The 25,318-nt window shown below is 35.5% G+C and overlaps 2 protein-coding genes across 3 annotated transcripts in view; one reads left to right on the forward strand and one right to left on the reverse strand.

Annotated features, from left to right (window-relative positions):
- The window catches only part of ND-B17 (NADH dehydrogenase (ubiquinone) B17 subunit), a 285,419-nt gene that overhangs the window by 67,477 nt on the left and 192,624 nt on the right, over positions 1 to 25,318 (reverse strand). The gene's annotated exons all lie outside the window — the stretch shown is intronic.
- LOC136854083 (basigin-like) lies at positions 2,153 to 21,038 on the forward strand. 2 transcript variants are annotated; one of them, XM_067130227.1, is made up of 9 exons: positions 2,396 to 2,570; positions 7,747 to 7,924; positions 8,165 to 8,304; positions 12,479 to 12,575; positions 12,801 to 12,955; positions 15,448 to 15,561; positions 15,995 to 16,177; positions 16,750 to 16,885; positions 19,878 to 21,038. In XM_067130227.1, the coding sequence occupies exons 1-9, from the start codon at positions 2,519 to 2,521 to the stop codon at positions 19,927 to 19,929; spliced, it is 1,107 nt and encodes a 368-aa protein (XP_066986328.1). In that variant the 5' UTR covers positions 2,396 to 2,518; the 3' UTR covers positions 19,930 to 21,038. The 2 variants fall into 2 exon arrangements, with proteins under 2 accessions (XP_066986330.1, XP_066986328.1); XM_067130229.1 differs by lacking the exon at positions 8,165 to 8,304 and having other exon boundaries at positions 2,153 to 2,570; positions 7,747 to 7,791.

A 25,318-nucleotide genomic window follows, 5' to 3' on the forward strand; every position in this document is an offset into this window, starting at 1 on the left:
AAAAATGATTATTATTATTATATTATTAGATGACGAGTGGGAAAGTTATTTGACACCTCACACTAAGGAAACAAATACTTCCATCATTCACCTTCCCTTTGGATTCAAAGTGTCCAGATTGAAAAACATATCCAAACATGGAAGAAAAGATAGAAAATGTTTACCTTCCTTAACACTTGTGACACAATGTATGAGTTAGATTAATCTTATTGACATCTCTCTAGCGCTGAAGTTTCATTACAGAAACAACATTTACAACAGAGTTGCTAACATAAGTCCATACTCTGAAATTTGAAGTGTTAACTCCCTGTTTGCTGCCTGAAGGGAACTTGACAGAAACCTAGATTATTTCCTCCGAGGTTCTGTCTCCAGTTGCAGGAAGAAGATTAAGGATCTACCCCTTTTCACGTTTTCATATCGTTTTATAACATAAATTACTTATTTTCACTAACAATAAAAAGAAACGGAAAGTTGGTGTTTTAAATCTGACTTTTAAACAGGCTTGTCTTCATCTGAGAGAAGACTTGTGCGTCAGCACACGTAACGCTTATCTTAATATTATTTTAAAGTCTTGTTTACTAATAAGACACAATTACGCTCGAGTGTTTGCACACCATCAAAACTGGACCTCCTTCCCCAAGCATCTTAGTTGAAAGCATCTTGGTGTATCCCACCCTTACCTTCTTTTTCATGCCTTTCATTTTTACCATTTACTCTTCAAACATTTTATTATAACGTGCAGATTTCCTCTTATAAGAACTGATACCCAGAAGTGATACCGTTTCTCAGCATGTAATTGCCGGAGTTCAATTCCACCGACCGGCTGATGAAGAGTTAGAGGAATTTATTTCTGGTGATAGAAATTCATTTCTCGCTATAATGTGGTTCGGATTCCACAATAAGCTGTAGGTTCTTAGCCACGTAAAATAAGTCTAATCCTTCGGGCCAGCCCTAGGAGAGCTGTTAATCAGCTCAGTGGTCTGGTAAAACTAAGGTATACTTAACTTCAGCATGTAATTAACGATGAGGTCGCTAGCCCATGCCATCCTTCGCCTTAGGGCATCAAAGGAGCAACTGAATTCTACAAAATGTGCTCACGGCTTTCCAGGTTGGTCAGGACTCGAACCCCTATGACCCCCTGTTAGCTTGTCCAGTTTCCTGTTCAGTTGAAAACGTTAAACTTCTAAGTTTTCCAGTTTTACAATAATGTTTGCAGTTCTATGACAGCAGCAACTACGATGACAAAAAGATAATGATTCGTTTTTTAAACTTCTATTTTTCAAAGTTGGAATTATGTTCTTATTTGAGACAATGCTGCTAATTTAAATTAATGTTCTCATTCGGAGGTCAGGTATTGCTCTTGTTAGATCATTTCACTGCTGGAAGGTTTTCACAGATCTTCCGACTGTTGGACTTCTATATGATGAGCCAAGTTATTTGGGGTGACGTACATAGGGTTAACATCCTGTTTTGCGGTAAAGGTGCTACTATTCATAAGTAGTGAAATGAATGTCCAGTCTTTATCCCTTCCTAGACATAAAAGACAGTGGCACTTTTACATGAAAAGAAGTTTATAAACATTGTTACTATCACTAACTGGTGCATTTGCTTCTCAGTGAAAATAGGCTGCAGTTCAGGTCCCCTCATTTTGTTTTGATGGAATGCTTGTAATGTATTTTAAGCCTATTTCTAGTAAGTCTTGATAAGCCTTTTTTTTTGCGTCTGATCCAGTTGGTACTGCGCTAACACAATTTTGCTTCTGGGGCAAATACCTTACTGAGAGGAAGGTGTAATAGGTATTGAATTTTAGGTTACACGCTGCAGTTACAACTGTTCATTCCTCTTTAAAAATTAAACCAAAATTTGTTTCTCGTATTCTCAAAACATGAGCAGGGAATTACAATACTGAAAATACATAGCGAAACATCACATTTCTACAAGTTATCATTATATATATATATATATATATATATATATATATATAATGAAAATAAAGAATGATATAAAATATGACGCATTATATATATATACAATGAAAATAAAGAATGATATAAAATTGACGCATTGGGCATTGGAATCATGATTCCGTGAATTGCAGTACAAGAAGCAACAGCTGATTCTGTTGCTGAAGGTTTTTTGTTTTCGAGGAGTTGGTAACAGTGATAATGGCAGAAAACATGATTACCAAGTTTCGTTGTGGAGCGAACATAACTCTCGTAAACAATAGAGATAATCAAAACGAGATGTATGAAATGAAAAAGAGAGAAGTATGACACTTTTGAGTATTATTGCATATAGCACGTATATTAATACCAACTATTTATGAAACTATTTACAAAATAAGAGCAATTAATAAGATCTGTCTACATACCTACCCATCTGGTAACACTGTATGTTAGACATCCAGGATAAGGGTCCAAGAGAAAAGCAGTCCGCACCGTAGTGACCAAGATCGCTGTGATCGGATTTTAGAGGAAGCAACGAAGAAACGATAAGGATTATCTCATTTTTTTTAGAAATGAAGCTGCAGATACTAATTTTATTCTCAAGCCTTATAGGCTTATCCATAGGTAAGTGGTATATATTAATTTCATAACGTTGTAGCGTAATCTTAGCCATCCGATTCATGATTTGGTTGGACTTCTGTTATTGTCAACTCATGTATAGAGCATTGCGTAGCCTGTTCAAGGTTAGATCCCGAGGTATTTAGCTTAACTTAGTTCGATGATGTTCAAATTTATTTTCAGGTGAGGCTCCTATTAAAGTGTTTTAGGCTAGTAATCTAGTACGTCCTTAGGTTAATTAGCCAACGGTAGCTTGCATCAGGAGTATCGTGAATTGCCTACCCTATACTGCCTAATACAGCAGCGAGACTGGCGACGGGATAACTCGTTTAAACCCTTTGAGGGGCCAACTACAGTAGTCTCGCCCATCCATTTATGCATCCTCCCCTTCTTGTAGACTACCCTTTGTCGTAACAGTATCCAATCACACTTTGGAACCTGCCTGTAGTATCAGCAACAGTGCCAAAATTGTTGTTGGAACATGTCTGTAGTACCAACAGCAGTGGCAAAATTGCCCACAACAAATTTGCATAAAAGGTAGTGGGAGAAATAGACTATCGAGGGCAGTCCGTGGGAGAAATAGACTAGGCTATCCAGGGTAGTGCTAGTCACCAACCTGTGCTCCCCAGCCTTAAGAAGAGTAGGCTAAACAGTATTGTTTTACTTCAGTAGCTTATCACAACTCAATATTGGGGGTTTTTAAGTCTCCGTTATATGCTAATACAAAAATCTTAATGAAATTTTTAGAAAACTTAATACTACTGAGATATTTACAGCCTTTAGTTTATGTTTTAACATTCTTTCTCATGGGGCATGTGCTAAGCACAGTGTTCTTCATTGGAGTGGTGGGTAGAGCTCTCGGCTAGCAAGCTGTTGGCCCAGCGTTCGACTCTTCAACCGGCCAATGAAGAATTAGAGGAATTTATTTCTGGTGATAGAAATTCATTTCGTGTTGTAATTTGGTTTGGATTCCACAATAAGCTGTAGGTCCCGTTGCTAGGTAACCAGTTGGTTCTTAGCCACGTAAAACAAAACAATCTAATCCTTCAGGCCAGCCCTAGGAGAGCTGTTAATCAGCTCAGTGGTCTGGTTAAACTAAGATGTACTTACTTACTTACTAAGCACAGTGCTTATAAGATGGGTTATGGTATTTAAGGAAAAGGAGTGCCTACAGTTTAGTTGGCCAAGGCTATCGTCTGCCAGTTTTCTAGTCGAAACCCACCACCAGATGGCAGTAGGTTCCAACTAGAAAACGAGGACAAATACAAACAAGATGGCGCCGGGATGGAAGCTAATGTTTACCATCATTTCTATAACATAAACAGACCTAACCTTTCCTATAGTGCCAGGTCCTGACCTAACCAGATGTTACCTTCCTAACCTAACGTAGGGCTGCGTGCCCTGAATTGGGCGGGAGGTCTTTGCCCCCTCTGGACCCCCCCAGAAAGCCAGTTAACATAAATAAACCTAACCTTTCCTATTATGCCAGGTCCTGACCTAACCAGATCTGACCTACCTAACCTCTCATAGGATGGCATGCCCTGACCTGGGTGGGGGGCCTTTGCCCCTCCGGACCCCCCCATAAAGCCAGTAAAAAGTATAACCATAAATTGAAAAAACCGCATTTACCTTACTCGAAATCGTAATCATCGCAGAATTTGGGCAGCTCGATTCTTCTCTTTTGGGCTGTGACAGCTGGTGCTTTCTTTGCACTGGCCACAAACATCACTGAAATCATCCAAAAGGCCACTTATCATCAAAAACACAAGCAATGACCTCTCATCATTGCATAAAACTGCTAAATCCAGTATCATCACCGGATTGGCGGTGGCAAATTGCAAATGTGCAGGATGCGGCGCGGACGGCATCTTAGCGATCTGGGAAAGACTGGGTCAGGTATCGGGGCATGTGGGGTTGCAAGCAGGGTCGGGTCACAGAACTACTTACCTTGGCGGATTGTTGTGGCCCAGGCAGAAGGTGTTACACAGCCCGGCCAACGAAACGATAAACAACCCAAGAAAAAAAATTACCAACCAGAGTAGCCAGCCTAATCTCTCATATGAGGCATTGTTGCCTGGTAAGAACCTTCATAGACAAATGCTATGATATCTCAAGTTATTTGGCCTAGTACATGTTAAATTAATTTCCCATGTTATTTACTAGACTTGTTCCTTAACAGCAGTTCCATAGGCTATGCTGTATTGGCATTCTGTCCACATCATTAAACTGACTCTCCTTACTGTACTGTAGCCTACTTCCCCGACAGCTAGTTTCCATACCTATTAGTTGACAGTTTGTTAATGGCCTGTGGGTCTGGAAGCCCACTTTTCACACATTTGTACAAGGCTTCTGGAAAGTTGCAAGTGACTCTTAAGCGCTTGATCAAACAGGATAGGTGTACAGTAAATATCTCTGCCCAGCCAGACGAACTTACTGAGCATTGTTTGTACATTATTTGGCCCAATAAGCCTGTCCTCTGCTGATTGGTTGTACCTAAAACCAGGGGTCTGTCAAGCATTTACATTGTGCACCACCACTATTTACCATTACTGGTAAACAGATTTTTATATTTTTGGTAAAATTGCAGACTACTACTGCTCTCCTCTAGTTTGGTAACTACCAGTTTTTGTGCAAAATAGGCACTGTATTTACTGCCAGCCCCTTGGGGATGAACTTAAAAACATAAAAAGGAATGGTAAATATCTTAAACATAAACTAGATATAAACATACATAAAACAAAAAAATGGTAAATGCAGTCGGCTACTGACAGGAATATTATGCAGTTTTACTTTTTTCTGATTACACACTGCATTCTGCTCCTTACATGTTCACACACACCATAGTATACACAGTATAGTACCTAAGATAGCTAGACTAAAGTGATGAAGTTCTTGAAAGATAGATTTTGCTTGCTAGTGTTTCTGGTTGTTTTGTGTTTAGTACAGACATATTTAAAAAAAAATATATCATGAGTAATTCATATTTCTTTGAATTCCATAGACTTAAGTTTGTGTATCTATGTATAGGCTAGGCATTTGGGTAGTTTAGAGGTACTGTAGCCTAAGAGTGCATTTTGGATGCATTTACACCCTGTTCGACTTGTTAGTGCAAACAGTTGAGGGGATGCTGTATATACAGTGATGATGACAGTGTATACTGTGATACCCACCCACTCGTAGTATCAAGAATAAAGTGTCAAACAGAGGGAGTAGCCTAGGTGAATTAGGAGATATTCCTCCCACCTAGGTGTTGTGTATCAGGAAACACAACCCCACTTGCAATAGTTTTAATGATTTGATCCATAGATGGTACACTTTAGAAAGGCATTACAGGCAGTCCCCGGATTACGTCAGGTTCAGGTTATGTCATTCCGGACTTCGGCGCTTGCCTCACAGCGCTATTAACCCCAATTTTTCGGTGCCATGACTGGATTTATGGTGCCATTAAAGGCGCTGTAAATGCTATTTGTTCCCATCATAATTTTGATGCTTTGGGTCACAGCAATTTTCAGCTTATGGCGCACTGCTGGGGACATAACCCCTGCCGTAAACCGTTGACTGCCAGTATTTCTTATTATGTATTTATGAACCTCTGTTATTCAGAGCTCTAATTCTCACATTTTATTTATTTTTTGTTTATAAAAATTGTAGTACTATTCTAGGATGTGTTATGATGTAATTCCATTTTTTAGGACTTTATAGAAAGCTTTCATTTTATATATCATTTTTGGGTGATTATTTAATATCATTCACTCATCTTTGATGTTGTGTGTAGTATTTTTCTAAATACAGTATAGTATGTACTTTATATTAATACTGTACATAAATTCACATGTACAGACAGTTATAAAAACAATATTTGTTTGATTAATATAGTATGGAAAAATATTTTATGGGCAGCTTCTATGTCTATATTTTGTAGATTGGCTATTTATTGACAAAAGGATTATATTGCAGTAGTTTTTATGATGACATTAATGCACTTTGAAACTATGACCAAAACTTCTTTATTACTAATGAACCCACACCATCCAAAAATGACAGAAATTTGAGGGGGGATGTTATGTACCGTCTCAAGGCTTTGACAACGGATAAGGGGCCTGGCTCTAGGCAGGACAATAGCATGTTTAATCATAAAATTAATTAACCATCCCCTGTTATTATTAGATAGAAAAGAATACAGTATATAGAAACTAACTAAAAGGTTATTAAGTTGCCATTAAGCTTCTAAAGAGTAGACGACCCATGTGGGTAGAAATAAAGCCAGGTTTACGAATGATCCATTTAAATAAATATTTAACGTGTAGGTAAATATTTAAATATTTAAATGAATTACTTGCAAATCTGATTTGATTTTGTTTATTCTTTGGATGCTTAATAGCAAATTAATAACCTTTTAATATGTTAATATATATTTTTTTCTCTGTCCAACAATAGTAGAGTATGGTTAATGAATCTTATGATTACACTTCATATTGTCCTGCCTGGAGCCAGCCCCTCTCATCTGACCTCCATATATATTGTTGTCAAAGCCTTGGGATGGTACCTAACATCCCTAGGATCAGGACCTGCTATTTTATCCCCTCATATTTGTCATTTATTACACCTAGCATGCCCGTTCTGAAAAAGAGCAGATTTGAAACACAGGAAATGTGTAAATTAGCTTTATACGTAGTAGCTATGAATGTTTTGTATGATTGTTGTATTGTACGGTGTACCCAGTACATTTTTTTTATGTCTAGCACACTTCAGGCTTGAATTTCACATGTTTAGAAAAAAGAAGCAAGGTACACTTTATTTTGACTTATCATTTATAAACTGGTGAAATTTTTATGTAAGTTGTGATGTAGAGTTCTGTTATCTTCTTTAGTTAGAAAATATGTAAATCTATCACCATAATTATTTCATCTGTAAAGATTGAGCACCATCTCATGAAGTTTTATTTAAAAAATATATATATATGCAGTAGAGGCATATCAGGTACTGCATAATGTGCTTTAATTGTACAGTACATAACTATTCATTAACCTGCTTATTTCTTGTTGTATTATATATTCATATCTTTTTATATTTTTTATGTAAATTTTGTACAGTCATTCATTGTTTCATTATCTGAATATTTTATATCAAGCAGTGTAATTTTTTCCATATCAATTTTCATATGTTTCATTTTGTGTTTCAGGAGCTGGTGGCAGTGTTGGTGGCTCATCAGGTTCTTCATCAATCGGTAGGTCTTCTGAATATTCTGGTCATCATTTTGTTGCGGCAGGGGAGAAATTTGTGATAACTTGTACCATAGATATGTCTGAATATCTTCAGTGGACGATTAATGGAAGAGCTATTATACCTGGCGAGGCTGGGTAAGAAGTATTTGAAATAAACCTATATTCAGTACATTGTAAATGTACAATATTGATGTTATTTGATGACCAGAAAAATTAACTGTAGATAGTTCAAGTCAATTTGAATTGAAGAAATGAGTTACATGACATTACTAGTCCTCCCTTGTGGAGAGAGTTGTTCTGGTATACCTGTACTATAAATAATTAGTGAGTGCTATATTTTCATGAGCTGACATAAAGTGTCTTCATTGCTGTCAGATATACAATGATTGAAGGACCAGGACCACAGGGCTATAAAGTAAGTCAGTTGAAAGTGGCCAGAGCTCACACTTTTCATGCAGGAGAGTACAGGTGTTCCCCAATCACAACACATTCTCATTCTGTGTTTGTCATAAGTGGTAAGGGATAGATTCTGGCATATTTTCTTGCTGACAGTTTAGTTGGAGAGATTACAGAGCTTGTATAAGTTTTGGTTAAATATAATTAGCTGGTTCAAATGTCCATTGTACTGTATGTAAAGCGTTACTTGAACTGTACTGTAGATATTTAAGGCTAGCATAATTTGAGTTGGAAAGTAGTGCTAGGTAGATTTTAAAGATATATATACAGTAACACCTGTATGATAGCCAGTTAGTATATAGTTTCATGTGGGTACAGTAACACCTGTATGATAGCCAGTTAGTATATAGTTTCTTGTGGGATATACCCTTGGTAAGTTTAAAAGAAAAATTGCTGGTAAGTTTGCTAGTATTCTTGAAAGAAATGACGGTATATTGTCTTTTTGGAGACTGCCCCGTGAAGCAATAAAATGCAGTATTTGTAGAAATCTTTACTTTAGAGCCTTAGGGATATTGTTTTATTTCCATAGAGTGTATTATGTCAGTGACTGACTTGTGGCCAAATTTACCAGTGACATCGTTAAGTCTTTTCTTTAAGACAGAAGTTTCTTAGAGCTCAGTAATTAGAGTTAACAAAGAATCAGTTTTGGAGTAAGTTACTTAGTGTTACATAATGTAGAACATTACCTCAAAAGCCATCAGTCCATTTGGAATATATGAATGTTAATGCTCACCAAGTGCTTGTTAAGGAGCTGAATTGTTCTAATGGACAACAGTGTACAGGTTTGGAATGGCTGTGCTGACACCTGTCATAATTCACTACAATTAAGTGACTTTGCTTCAAGTATACCTACAGTGTATATTCATTTGGCCAATACAGCAGTACCCATATACATAACTGTCTGTCTTCTGTAATCAACAATTGTGTGAATTATAAAAAAAAAAAAAATTATGTGCCTCTTTAATCAGTTTTACGAACACTTTTTTTGAAGTTTTAAATAAAACTTGCGACATGCCAAGTGTCTTTCATATGTTCAAGAAGTAATGTATTTTTTATTCAGACTGCGTAAATGTTGTTCATATGTGGCTGCTTAAGTATTATTATACATAAAACAATCTTCTCCAGTTTTAAGAATGCAAAGTAGATGAAGTTTTTTTGTTGTACTTAGAGTAGTAAGTAGAGAACTTGGTTTTGAAAAATGAACTTTTGCAAGAAAATAGTGTTCAGTATTGTATATGTAATTGTTGCTAATTGTACATTGTGTGCATTGGATAGTTATTTAGCCACATAGCACGAAGCTTCAGTGTAAATTATCCATATCTTATTTTTAAAAGTTCAGTTATTAGCTTGCACATAGTTTTATAAGTTATGAAAATTACAGAAATGTATTTTTTTCAAATACAGTACCTTCTTTTACCCAAATATAAAATTGTCTGTATGAGTTTGAATTGGATATCCAAATTAAATTATATAATCACTGTGTTGATAATAATTTTATAACAAGTGGTTTGTCAGGCTTTGTGAGTTTCAAATCATCATTCTGTTTCTACCTTATATACTTTTTTTTTTTTGCATGAGTTATTTTGTGTGACATTGTTTTAAATTGTGTACAGTATGTGGATGTCAGTTGTATGTGGATGTCAGTTATATTAATACTGTTACTCCTTTTGGATGTAAATGCAAGAATTGTTTCAAGGCATTTTAGCTCTCTGTTTATAACTTGAGTACTGTATAACAGGTAATACTTTTCCACTTCTCTAGTATAAATGACATGACCCAGTGGATGATGCTAAGGTATGACGTACCAATGATGATAATGGCTGATATCATCAGTATTGATCATCTCCATCTGATGTTTAGTTATTGTAGTTATTAATAGCCAAGCTACCACCCTTGTTGGAAAAACAGGATGCTACAAAGCCTCAGTGAGCCCAATATTGACAAAGAAATACAGAAGTAAAAAATAAACTCAGAGAAATATTAGACTGTGAAAGGAAAACACTTGTTGAAAACTCTATGCTACTGAACTCAGAAAGAAAGGCAAGACCATTGGCAGTAACTGCATGCTTAGCACTGTACTGTGGGATGGGTGGCATAGTGTGGGAAGATCTAAGGATAGTAATGCCAGTGTCCTTCAGATAGCGACAGATACTATGTAGACTTGGACAGTCATTGTAGAGATAACCATGGATAATTTGAATGAGGGCAAAGAATGTGTTGTCCTCTAGTGGCGTCAGTGTGATTTACCTTTCACAAAGCTGTGTACAGTCACTGACTAACAACCAGTGCAGGAAGAATCAGGGTAACCAACAGCAGTACTGGCATGTCTTATAAAATTACTCTGCATATTTGATGAATCTTGTGTTGCCATTTAAAGACACATGGAAGGTATCCATCAGATACTTTGGCAAAACTCAACTGTTCATTAAGTATTTTTGAGATTTCTGCTGGTCTAATAATCCAACATCCTAACAGTGTTTGCCAGCAATTGTGTCTCTGCCTGAGCTTGTAGTTATGGATTCTTATGCTTCCTGTACAAGTGACATCATTGAAGATGACAGATTACTCTATTTAGTTACAGGACTGGTCCCTAGTGTGCCCAAGTCTGTAATTAGAACTCCTTGTGTAATTAAATGTTAATTATGAGTTAAAAAGTTTATATAACTGCCACAAACTCCATCAGTCAGGCATCTGTATTACCTGGACAGTGGGCTAGAGTCTTACCCATATGAAGACATACAAGTTTCTTCTTGCTGGTATGTGATAGAAATATTGTGGAACCAACTTCTCTGCCAGACCTGCAATTTGACCTATTGGCTTATAAGAACTAAATTAGCAAGATCAAAATTGTATTCATATTCCTGTCTGCAGTATTGATTAGGATTCTCCTAACATGTTTAGGATTCATTGTTGGCTGTGGTACTGAAGCTGGTTTGGTGACCATATTGCTTATTTAGGTGAAACAGTGGTTGCTGAAGAGGTATTTGCTTTGCTGCAAAGGTCAGTGGGTTACACTTCTAAGATTCCAATGACAAGGATAGTCATTGGAATCAGGTGAGGTCATAACCCTACATCAGCAGGGGTCATAACCCTACATCAGCAGGGAACTCCCATTAGCACCTTTTGTGTTAAGATCAAGTAACTAGTGCATTACAATACTTAATTTTGCAATACTTAATGGAATCCACAGCTGTATAGAGTCACTTCCAAGGAATGATGATTTGCTGTTGACACCATTATTGTGAATTGCTCACAGCACATTAGTATTGGAGCCAAGTCACATTGAAAGTCTTTGCAAATTGTCATATCTTGAGATGTAGGTATGAATCATAATAACAAATCATCAAGCTTCTTTAAGCCACACTTTCTGAAAAGGAATTGTATGATAGCTGTGTCATACTTAAAGAAGCACACATTCCTTTAGTTTTCCTGTTATAGTATTGGTCATCAGTATACAAGAAGGAACTGTAAAAAAGTATCTCTTGTGAGGATTTATCCAGGTTTAGAAATCCTCATCACTTGCGAATATTTTTTAATTTGGCTTCTTCAGAGGTATTATTGCTCATAGTCTCTTTAGAGAGGAAAGTGTATTCTTGATTAAGTGACCAGTAAGTCATTTAAAGTTCAGCAAAGATTAAGGCTCACCTTCACCAGCTAAAATTAAAATTGATACTTTAATCACTTTCAAATTGTGAACTTTGTTCTGCACATACCAGGCTACTCAGTGTATGGAACTTATAGGTTAAGGATATCATCCATTTGGAACAGTTGGGAGTCTTTATGTAAGAAAAAAATTGTTAAAGTAGTAAAAAAAAAAAAATTAGATCACGTATGGAAGCCAATCTCGTGATTTCCTTGGGAAATTACTCATCTGTGACTGCAAGTTTATTATCTTCAGAACAGAATAGTAATTCAAGTAGTAAGTTAAAGGGAGCTTTGTCATTAACTAAAGTGGTCACAATAGTACCCAATTATCAGTTGAAGTTTGGATGGTCTAGCAACTTTCTTACCAGCAGTTGAAGACTTGGGAGAAATGTGGGGTTTTACGTTACAAAAACATTTTTGCTCTTTAGATTTTTGTTTTAGGAAAAAGAGCAAATTTTTCAATCTTTCAATAAAAATAATGACCAAAATATCAATTCCATACAGGAAAGACAAGGGAAATATTTGTCAGGTACAGTATGCTGTAGGGATAGCCAGGAATGTTCTTATAAATAGTTTTGTCCATTTCAGGTTCACCAACTGAAACAGAAAATACAAGGCTGTTCAAAAAGGACCACTCTCTCTTACTCACATGTGACTATAATGCTACAAATGTTGAAACCATTTGGTGAGTTTTATTGCATTGGTTTTGCTTTTGTCATTGTTTATGTGTACCAGTTAGGTATTGCAATAGCCATATAAGGCATTGCACAGTGTTTCTGCCTGAAATAATTGTGATTTTTAAAGAATGAACACAAAAGAAATGACAACTTGGCATTCTTTTTAATATTCACTAACATGTCTAGAAGAATAATTTGTGGACTGTGAGTAATAACCTTTGTTTTTATTTCAGGAAGAAGAATGGAACAGAAATTGAACCAAATGACCACTACCAAATATACAATAACTCCACACTGAACATAACTTCTCAATCAGAGAGTGACTTGGGAGAATTTAGCTGCTTGATCAAAGGACCTGGTGAAGAAGAAAAGTATTTCTATCTTGTTGGTAAGTAGTAGACAGGACACACATTCATACTATCGAAGTTGAATAAATGATATTGATATTACTGGAGATTTCTCTGGAAGTTTTCATATTTAGAAAGATATTTTTCTTTATAAGTTGTACAGTACCTGATTTATTTATGTACAGTAGAATTCTCTTAATCTGGGATTAATGGAACCGTTTTGGTAGTGAGCCCATAAAATATGCTGTACCAGCAAGTGACTTTTAAAGCCGCCTTTTGTTTTTTGTTTTTAATTGATCACTACCCAGTAAAGCTAATCTGTTCAATTCATAAAGACTGGCATAACTCATCACAGTTCCTGTTTTTAACTTCATATCTGTATAAAACACTGTGACAGTCCGCTATCTTTATTTGACATTAGTGGTGCAAACTCATTTTATTTGTGGAGTGATAGCAAAATGTGGTAGGGCATTTTTTTGTTATCCGCCTTAGAGGGGTAGTGCCATCAGTGCACCTCATGCAGTGTATTGTAGGCATTACTGACGGTTCTTTGCAGTGCCCCTTTTTCCCCCCTAGCTGCAACCCCTGTCATTCCTTGTACTCTATCTCCATTCATCTTCTGTTTCTTTCATCTTACTTTCCACCCTCTCCTGACAATTTTGTCTCATAGTACAACTGTGAGGTTTTCCTCCTGTTACACCTTTAAAACATTTTTACTGTGTTTCCTGTTTAGCACTGAATGATTACATAGGTCCCAGTGCTTGACCTTTGGCCTAAATTTTGATATTCCATTCCAATATTTGGTTATCAAGCAAAGCTACACTTAAGTGTGTGACTAAAGACATTTTTTCAATTTTCTTACATTTTTTATTATGGAGGTAGGAGGAAATATATTATGCCTATACTCAGTTTTTGTTTCATCACAACCCCATGTATCAAATATGCAGGTATATTTCTCTATGAATACTGAGCATGTGCTCTGTGGACCCTAGATATATTTTATTCAGCCACCTCACTCTGGACATGCAACATTGTTAATGGTTTGTTGAAGGTTTTATAGGTCATTTTTTGTGACGCCCTTGCTAATGGGTTGTTAATTAGTCAGCACAATCACTTAGGTATTTTGAGATTGGGATTTTTTGAACTAGGATCATGGTTACTTTTATCACAAATGGGAATTTTTTGGTACAGTGTATGAACCTTATATGTTTTTCTGGGCTTTCCGTCCTAACATTAGTGTTCTACTTTGTTATCCCAAGTAGGATAATTTAATTGTATTTTTTGTGCTAAGTGTATCGACTGTTGCTTCCTGTAACTTTGGTGTTTTTTTCTTTCTTTTACATATGTTGGTTAATGCACTGATTTTTAATTTAGTGTACTTATTTAGTATAATAGTGATTTGTTACATTAATTTTTTTGTATGTTTGGACCTTGACTGTTGTGCTTTGTTAGTGCTGTATTTTTTTAGTGTCTAATCTGTTTATATTTGAAGTCTTAATTATGCCAAGCATACTTGCATTGGCATTCTAGGTGATTGTAGTATTGGAGGACATGTATCTAAAACAGGAACTTGAGGAGCAATAACTCCAGAGTGTTTCTATCATGGGCTAAATGAAGAAGCAAGTCTCAGAGAACATAGTCCTATTAGCTGTAGTAGAGAATTGAGATGGCATAACCAGAACAGGTATGAATGCCCAGCCCCATGAATTGTGCTGCCTGACATGCAGTCCACACAGAAAAGTAGATTATTGGCCAAGATCCTGAGGATTCTCAGGCCACATGCTCAATAAGAGTATCTTTTATTTGTCAGACAGAAACCTAGTGAACCTGGAAACATTGCAGGAGGCAGTATAGGTATATATATTATTAATGAGTAAGTATGAAGACATTTTTGTGATATAAAAACATATTTTTCCAGCTGATATACCAATAGTCATTGAAAGAATGTCAAGTGAATAGCTGTAAACATTTGCTACAATGTTTACAAGACTTGGTACCTCCAAAAAGAGGTTTTGTTTTCCACTTTATTGTATTGTTTGACCTATACATTAAGCTAAAGAAATGGTCTCAGTATTGTAGAAAGGATCAGATTACTGGATGATGTGCAATAATGATGCTCTTTATGCTGGTTTTCTTAACATTACAGGAAGCTTACACTTCAGATTTTGCAATAGGCTCAGTAAAGTGTGGGCTGCTTGTATTTTACTGTCGATGTTTTCGTAACATGCAGTATTGGTGCTTTGCCAGATTTCTTTGAAATTGCATGGCATTTGTACTGCTTTCAGCATTTGGTGGGCTGTACTGAATCTAAATATTAAAAACTTTTTTTTCATCTCTTGTTTGTGCTGTATTTATGTGCCAAAATTACTGTATTTTTTAAAGTGATAGAGGTATCAGTTTTGGATGTCCTGAATGTACAGTTATGTCAATTATAGAGAGTTGTATTGTAATTGCATGAATTGCAGTTCTCACAGTCTTTGAAACATTTATAAAATATCATTGCAAACACTTTTAAAAATTTTTTTCTTTCCAGATCTACAGCTTCATAAACACCTCCCTAAATCTACCACAGTTTTGGAGAATGACAAGCTTAAACTATCTTGTCTGGTGGAAGGAAACCCTCACCCTAATGTGCAGTGGTTGAAAGGTTAGAAGATTCTCATGATATTTCATTAGTACTGTAACTTTATTACCTGCATATGATAAGTATGCATTTTTAAAGTAAGTTACCAATGATGGAAGTAGTATTTGTATGCGCCAAAGTTTTTTCAGAAAACCTCTGATAGGGATAGCTGATTGTTTCATCATTTATGTACGAGGATAACATGAATCTAGTATGGTCACTTCAGTATGATGAATTATTATCAAGTTTATTTTTAATCATTTATTCACTCTTCCAAGAGTTTTACATTCAGATGCAGTTTGCATTACACTTTTAATTAGTTCATGGATAGTACCTGAGGGGCAAAAGATGGCATGTTTGAAAAAGTAGCTGCAAAATTATTTTGATTTATTAGGGGTGTGAGATTCTCATTCTTAGGCATATATCATATTTCAGTTATTTTGTTTTATGTCCACAGATGGAGAGCCTTTGCAGCCAGAAGAAAACAACACAAGATTAGTCTTCTCTGCAAACACATACAATGTGTCAAATGCCATCCTGTTGATCCAGCCTATACTCAAGAGTGATTATGGCAATTATGTGTGCCTAATTTCACAGTACTCACTTCATCTAAACACAACTACTGAAGTTAGAGTCAAAGGTAAAGCAAATGATATTTTATTGAAACCATCTGTTTGTTTTATATTTTTGAAGTTTTGTTTAAAGCTAAAGTGGTGGTAACTTTTGCATATACATATAATGCAGGTGTGCGTTATTAGACCATTTGAACAAATACCCGTGAAAACTAAATAGTTTTTGAGTCAGTGTGATCTCAGTTCTGTTGCAGAATTTTGTATCAAGTCAGTGTGATGAGATGAATTTGAGTTTGGTTAAAGCATTCAATTTTGAGAAGTTTTTGAATTTTGTAACATCCAGTAGTAGTTTTGGTTATACAGTATTTGATTTGTGCAAGTTTGAAAATCCATTCCTTGTTCCAAAGCATGTTCCTACTCACAATTCACATATAAATAAGGGTGTGTCATATCTGATTTTCCAGTAGAGAAGTTAAACACAGGATTAGACAGTTTCAAACAAGAGTTTAGGCATTTCGTTTTTCTGTGAATAATGTTATCTTAATTCATGGAGATATTTTCATTGTTAATTCTTACCAGTTAATTTTTTCCTTTTCAGATATTTATACTGCTCGAGTTATTTTATTATTTCATTTTTCAGACATTTACGCTGCTTTGTGGCCCTTCTTGGGTATTGTAGCCGAAGTAACCATTCTGTGTGCCATTATTTTCATCTATGAGAAGCGTCGCATCAAGCCCAACTTGGCCCAGTCTGATTTGGATGATATTAATGAACAGTAAGTGATTTTGTTTTATGAGATTTTTAAACTTGCTACTTTTACCATTACCAGTGTGATTAAGCAAACAATTAGTGCTTGAACAGTCTAGCAAACAAAGCTAGTGTTTAAGCAGTTAAGCAAGGTAACTAGTGTGCGGTTACCAGTAATATATGTTACAATGGAAGTACTTGTTAAAGGAGTACTACTGTAGTTAAAGGCATACTCCAGCAGTCTTATTAGCTCTACTATTTGCACGGTAATGCATCCATTTTTTGTGTGTGTGTGTGTGTGTTACTGCAATACATTTTATTTCCACTGTTCTGGTCTCATCTCTTTGTAATTTCTAAATTGAAAGGTATCGACTGTTAAGGAGATCAGAGAACAGCTGCTTGCTTGCTAAGTAGTCACGGTACTACTATTTTGTAATTTTTAAAAATTTATGAACTAGAAACGTTTTTTAAAATCTTTAAGGTGATTATCTTTACAGTAAACCCCCCGTATTCACGGGGGATGCATACCACACCCCCCCAGCGAATAGCTAAACTTAGAACCCTTCTAAAAACACTTAAAACTGCCTATTTTGATAGTTCAGATACAAAACAAAGATACAAAACAAACTAAAAATGCTTATACAGGTATTATCCTACTTACGATGGGCTAAGTTCCAAAAAAAACCATCATTTGTTGGAAAAAACGTAAGAAATACCAAACCGTATCTCGAACATAGCCTAGCCTACACTAGGGTATTCGGTACCATGTATACATATATGGTAGCCTAGCCTACACTATGAAGTATATACTCTATACATACACAGTATAGTAATTGTTAATATCGGCTAATTCTGGAGGTTCATGCAAAATGACTTACGATAATTCAGTGCAAAGAGAAATTGAATAACAAGAATTAGCTCAGCCTACAATATGGTACATTGTATACAAATATGGTAGTGTAGCTTACATTATAATGTACTGTATATTCGCATATTGTATTATACAAACATCAACATAATGAATATGCATCTTTTAAAATGTTATGCCTAAATTCACTGTATCCAGTAATATTGTATATATTCTTATATTGCTTTTGCATTATAAATTGCAGTCATAGTTATGTTTTCATTTGGAAATCGTTTATGCGGTGTTTATTTTGCTGTATCTAATTCAGTCCAGAGCGCTATTCTTGCTTCTAGTTAGTGTAAGTGAATCTCTAGATATTTTACTTATACGATGGTTGAAATACCAGGTAAATGGCTGTCGTTATCTGATTCAGTTATAAGCAAAACAACAGTTTCTCAGTCAGTTGTTTATGGCTGTACACATTTACGCAAGAGTATAACGTTACTGACAATACTTTTAACATTCTCTTTTACTTTTTTAGCTAGAAGATGGGATAAAGAGATGGAGGAAAAGAAGTTGGTCTATTGTAATTTGGTCTCTCGCTGCCTGATTATGCTGCTCCTGCGCCCGCGTAAAATTTAAAAATATTTTAAAAATAATATTGTCTATCTGTATTAATTGCTTACCCCATTACAAAATCGAATTATCGTAAGGTGAATTATGGTAACTCGAGCATTACCTGAGTATTTTAATAGTTATCACAAAAAGTGCATTTAGTCATGAAAATACACTAATTAGTGAATATTTCTCAGTGAAAAATACCGTGAATGGTAAAATTTTCCACAAGTGATGAATAGATATGTTCCACAGAGAAATCCGTGAATATGTGAATCCGTGAATCCTGAGATCACAAATTTGGGGGGTTTACTGTACTTTGTAAACCCTTTTTTCATAACTTGGAGGACCTTTTTCTAACCTCTTTTGTTGGTTGTTGTCTGAGTCCACAAAGAGGGAATAAAGAAGTTGAAAGTTATTGCCTTAGAGAAGGGCCTTCCCCACTCAAGGAAGGTCTCCCCATCTGGTATCGACCACTTCATTTGTTTTGTTTATTTTCTGCATAAGCTTCCTTCTCGTCCAGGTCTTCATCTGAACCCTGTTCTCAATGTTTTTGTGCACTCAAAACAGGTTAAAAATATGTACCTCTTTGAAGCTTTCTATTCTTTGTTTTAAGTACCTGTTTAGCAAGAAATTTCTGTTTTGAACAGAAAAAATTAATAAATCATACAATCTTTAAATAAGGGAAGTAGTAAGGATAATAAATCATGAAATCTTAAACTAAGGGAAGTAATAATGATAATAAATCATGCAATCTTTAATCAAGGGAAGTAGTAAGGATAATAAACCATGCAATCTTTAACTAAGGGAAGTAGTAAGGAAGGTGTCAGTTACCTTGATATTTTTTTTATTTTTTGTTGATATCAGGAGCTACAGGCCATCCCTTTTCCTTACACATACCTGACAATTTGATGTGAATCCTGTTCAGCCGTATCAGAATCCAGTAAATGACTGTGCACACTCTCCATACATGATTTTCAACTTTTCACTGTCACAAGTGCTCATCTACTAGCACTCATTTTTAAAGCTAATTGCTTTCCAACATATGCTTCAGCTTTATCCTTGAATTTTTTGCGTATTATTATCATTAATTTTTAAATCAGATTTTCCACCTTAAGGTTCAGGTTGAAATGTTCTTTCTATTCTTCTGTCTTGTATATTTTCTGCATAAATTTCTATGTGGTCCAGGTATTCATCTGTGCCCTGTCTGTGTTCTCCTCTTCTCATGTGCAGTCAAACCAGGCTAAAAATATGGAGCACTATGAAGTTTTCTATTCTTGGTTGAAAGCTGTGGTAGTACAAATTAATTAATTTGTGTTACCATGATAGCTGCAGAGAACTATGTTAATATGACTGGAATGCCTAAGAAGTTCTGTATAGTCCTTGAAAATATGCTCAAGCCATGCTTTTGTGTAGGTCTCATGTAGATTCGCCAGGGGTGAACAGTTGTTGGAAAATGTGTATCCAGATACATGAGAAAAGGTCAGCTAGTGCTCTGAATCAATAATTGAGAATGACATTTTAATTGATATTAACTGTAATAATCTTGTCTCTTCAGGAAGAATAATGCAGACCACAGCAATGAAACTGAAGTTCGGCAGCGAAAGTAGTTCTGCCAAGAGATAATGTAGCAACAACATAAGCTGGTCATGTTGAGAGAATTACAGCACAGTGCTAGCCAGAAGTTACCCTTATGGGATCTCCTGTTTGATATTTAAAAAAAAAATATCAAGTTACCAAGTTTTGTCAGTTAATGAGGGAATAGAAAAGTGGGGTTTTTTCACATCGATAAAAACATTTCAGACTTATAAGTTGATGAGTCATGCTTTTCATTAAGCTTAAACATGAAATACTGAAACAGAAACTAGAGGCAATTTGTGTTTTGTATCAAGATTTGTAATATATGTGATTATTGTATTTAATCATAATTATCTTGTTTAATCAAAATACTAAATTTCTTGATATTACTGTATAACACTAAAGAGTAGTACATGTGATTTTAGTAGTATTTGCTTATGCTGATAGATAGTTTATTACTGGCTATGTGATGGATGGGTAATGTCATACTACACATTGCTTCAAAATTTACAGAGGTCCCAGTGTATAAAATTATGAATGCTTGTACATAGTTACTGCATTTTTTTATGTTCTCAGTGTGGGAGGTCCCTGAATGATTTTTTCTTAATTTTATCACAAACCATTGGTTTTTTTTTATTTTAGCATTTCAGTTAGGCATATTTGAAATTAAGGTCTTTAAGTTAGTTTCATGTTGCCCTACCTTATATTTTTCTCTGTAAATGTAAACAAGAATATAAGTGTGATAGATTGTACGATAAAATGTTTGTATATTTGATTTAAACTTTCTTCACATAAGAAGTTATTAGTTTAATATGTAACTTGAAATAACTTGTAAATGTCTCTGTTGTATCTAACAAAATACACCTACAGGACTATAGTTTACAGTGTAGAGTTTTTCTTCTTGAATGTTGGACATGTGATATTGCTTCTTTAAAGAGGTATGTATATGTGATTTTTTCCATGTGCCTATGTTTTTCTACATTAAGGCAGTTTCTTACTCCATTGCTTGTCTTATAGCAAAGCATCTATTCTCATATAATAATAACCTAGTGAATTTCTCTGTTATATTATTATCAGAAGTAGGTTTTATTATTGTCTAGAAAATTGTATTTAATATTTGAAATACATATCCATACTTTAATTCTGCATTATTTTTCAATTCACTCTGATTTGAAAGCGACAAAATTCTTGTGTACAGCAGTTTTTCTTAACTAAAAATGGGCTACCGGTAACTCAAACCAGCCTAAAATGCAACTTGCAAAGCAACTTTCTTTACATTAAATTGTTTGTATTTGAAAATAAGAGAAATGAATAATAAAAATACTAAATTATTACTATGGGGATACAAACCATTGCCTTTCAGATGGAATTCTCAGCTTGCATGCATGAACTAACCATTGACCTTGGAAACAAAGGGATGCCATGGCGGTGATAGGAGTCGAATGGGAGAATAACCCCACCCTACCCATGCTGTCCAGGCACTTTCCCTCCTTGCATTGTGGAGAGAAGATCATCACTTCTCTCTCCTTTGTGTGATTATTGAATTTCAACAAAAGGCTAATCTTATTGGAGTTGAAATTTTCAAGTTCAGAAAAACTAATAATTTTTAATTTAAGGATAGAACCTGGCTGGAGAATGAATCCACAGTCTTACAGAAATAGAAAAAAAAATTATGATAACAGATGCTGAACACCTGCTTGTGGCATGTTTGGATGACAAAGAAAATTTGAATTATGAGTACAGCAAAGAAAATGTCAGCAACAATGGAATGCTACTTTAAATGAAAAAATTACAATTGTTCGAGAGGCAAATAAATGGGACAAAATATTAACTTCCCTCATAAGAGCATACGTAATAAACAAAAAAGTTCAGTAATTTATTTACCAAACTTCAAAGCTTTGAATAGCTTTCTGGTTAAAGCCAATTAGGCATAGGAGCCTGACATTTCGAAGTAGCAGTGAAAGTCTCAACTTTAAAGCATCCACACACACTTAAAGAGTGCCAGGGCAATTTTTCACAAGTTGATGGCCCCATCCATACAAGGGGTAAGTGCCCAACGGGTACTGCCTGCTAAGTGCATACAGTATTCCTCACTTCTGTGGTATGGTTACCAGACCAGCAATTCCCCCCAATTATTGGCCAGTACTAGGGCAACCTGCTGTGTTACCCACGCAGCAGACTAGGCAGTGAAGAGTTGCTGGTAAGATGAAGTTCAGCAGCAGCATTTTTATGCTTTCCCTAAGTATGAAATCACCACACTTGTGGCTGCCCCCACAAAGTTCAAAATGGCAAACTTGAATATGATTTGGTGACAGTGGTTACCTGTCTGGCATTTACTCCACGTGAGGATGGGCCCTTAAATAAAGGGAACAAGAAATATAGTGCCGAGTAACAATCCATGATACTAATGGAATAAGTATACATATGTTTTAACACTGATGCATATGTTTATTCTAGGGGCATAGAGGCACTAAAGACAACACAGATATTGTTTCTGGCCACCGAATTCAGTGTTCTTTAACCATAAATATGCATCGAGCACCATCAGATGGGGTTAGGGGGCCCACTACTATATACTGATGTGGTGGCATGCTTAAACTGTGCCAGGTTTGTTTTTTGCATCCGTTTTGGCTGTATGCCGAATGACTTTTTATTGCCAATTAGGCTATTGTTCTCCCAGAAGAGTATGAAAGTTTGTGGATGGGATTGAAGGCCTGTTGGGTGCAGGCAGGTCGGGGCAGGGAGAGATTGGTTATCAGGAATGCATGAGGTCCTTGCATATGATCCACCCTGAGCACTGTGCCAATGTGGAGTCTGGGGGATAAGGGCATCTGGGATCAACTCTAGTACATAGTCTGCCTTCTTTATTCATCTGTAATGTTGTGGAGGCAGAACTGTATGTTTGCTCATCGGAATCAGACAGTTTTATTGTTGAAAACAGAGGCATATGGAGAGTGATTGCATTTGCTTTTGGTTGTTTATCTGTGGACACCCTGATCATGAATGCCATCAACCTCTGTCTGCCTCCATTCTCAATGTGGAACTTGATGCAGATGGGAAACCCAAGATGGTTGATCTCAAGAACATTTTTGGCTCCACTGTCTCCCAGCCAACATTTGAGCTGCCATTCCAGTGCTGAAAGCATGTAAGTGACAGACCTGAAAAGGCAGATGAGTTGCTGGAGGACTAAATATTTGCAACATAATGTCGACAGCACATGTTAAGCCAAGGAGGATAAAAACAAGGCCAGCGTCATGAAGCAGCACCCTTTTACAAGCTTCAAAAGAGGAGCTCCCACCCAGCCATCACCTTAGTATACCATTGCAGGTTCCAGCTATGAAAAAAATACTGATACACCAAGCAGATCACTAAGCTCTATATGCAATATGTGAAGAGGCAGTAAAAGACGATATCATACAAAATATAAAGAATAAGAAGCATGCAGCAGTTACATAAGTCAAGATGTAAACTTAAGACAGCAACCTCTAAAAGACAATCCTGAAAACCAAAATATCAAAAGACTGGAAAACCAGTATACTAAACCCTATTCATTTCAGTCTAAGATAAGCTGTTGGTGTCTCAGATGTATTATTAATCTAAGAAAGAATTTGCATTTAAATATATTTACTTTAAGCATTGCAATATTAAGTGTACTGGTAGTTGTAATCTCAACAAAACTGACATAAACCATGATGCATGTGCTACAAAAATAAATTAAAATTCTACTTACAGTAATGGTAACTGTATGAAAGAACAATCTATGAAAGAGAACAGTTCAGACAATGTACAAAATGTGACTACCATGAATTAAAGATAGGATAAATTTATCTTCCATTGGAATGGAGAGAGAGATTGCAAAGTTTCTCAAAGAAGTGGCTACTTTCCCCATTCACTGAAAGTATTTTATAGCTATGTCTTCGAATTTAAAAAGAACATTACTGCCCTAAAATGGAAAATCGCATTATCTGCAAAATTTTCGGAATTGTGATATGCCACCTATTGGGCTTGTGAAACCCTAATATGCATGTTACTGCAGTTTCAGAATGATTCTTCAATGCTTTCCACGAGTATTTAGGGGGGCCCATTTGCAGTATCTGCAAAATCAATAGTATGGCAAGAGAGTAAATACCATTTTTCTCAGTTTTGTATTTTTGCAGATACTGCAGTCTTCCATTTAAGGGCAGATTAGGACCAGCCACATGTATTTATCTTAATGCAAGAGGGGGAAAGTGTTGACTTCATCAATTTTTAAATACTGCCAGTCGAATTACACTTATGAAAAAACAAAACCTTTATATGTTAAAACATTCGCATTTAGCAAAGCATTATCTACATATCTGTCTGTCAACATTATTGCCATGTTCAACTAAAATAGTGAAATATCTAGAATGGATTTTACCATATTATATATCTACTGTACAACTTTTAATGGGCTCAAAGAAAACATATTCACAAAGAATCTACTTTTCCAAAGGACTATGATAAGATCACAAGAATCTACTTTTCCAAAGGACTATGATACGATCACTAAGATACAAATGGTATAAAACTCACCACACCAGCAGTTAAAAGTCTTTTAACCTCACCACGAACCACTATGCAAAGTACCGAGGTGGTCAATTACTTACACTGAAATTAAAAAAAAGGCAGGCTAATAAAAGATGCCTGGGCATTTTAAGGAATAAAATAAACATTGTATGTTTAATCAGCACTTATAAAAAATTGTATAGCAAATCATTATACAATAAGCATTCGGTGAATTTTAGATATGGCAAACATTTCGTAGATTAAATGGTACTTGCACCCATTTCTCATAAATCATTTACTAAATAATGGATGGCAAATTTTCGACACCAAAGTTATAAATATAATACTGGGCAGAAACTTTAAAAGCAGCAGTCTAGCCAGCTTGAATAAAACACTGGAGAAAATCATTAATACAAATCAAAATTCACTCCTATTGTAAAACAGCAAATGACCTAAAACATGAAAATGGAGTTGCCTTTTCACCTTGATTTTTTTTTTTTATTTCTTAGTGACAGCGTGCATTTTGGAAGGTTTAAACAAGTGACCACATTAACTAATCCCTTAATTGAAAACTACAATTACCTGTCGCTGAAGAACCTATTATCTAGAGATGAACAAAATCCTTCTCTTATTCCAACAGTGAAACTTGTTAAAGAGCCGAGTAATACTAGCAATTTCAGGCCATTTCTTTAACTAGTTGTCTGTGAAAAGTAAATAAATTGTGACATCTAGACTCACTTGGTACGTAATTGGGTCTGGACACAGTAGTCTAACTTCGTTCAGATCTCAAAAAGAAAAAAAGTATTTATGTTCGACTGATTATCTTACCTAGAATATCAATATAATATAAAATCTACAAAAAAAGGCTTTCGAAGTTACTTGACGTTTATACAA

Source organism: Macrobrachium rosenbergii, chromosome 28 (genome assembly GCF_040412425.1).
Source record: "Macrobrachium rosenbergii isolate ZJJX-2024 chromosome 28, ASM4041242v1, whole genome shotgun sequence".
Classification (NCBI taxonomy): domain Eukaryota; kingdom Metazoa; phylum Arthropoda; class Malacostraca; order Decapoda; family Palaemonidae; genus Macrobrachium; species Macrobrachium rosenbergii.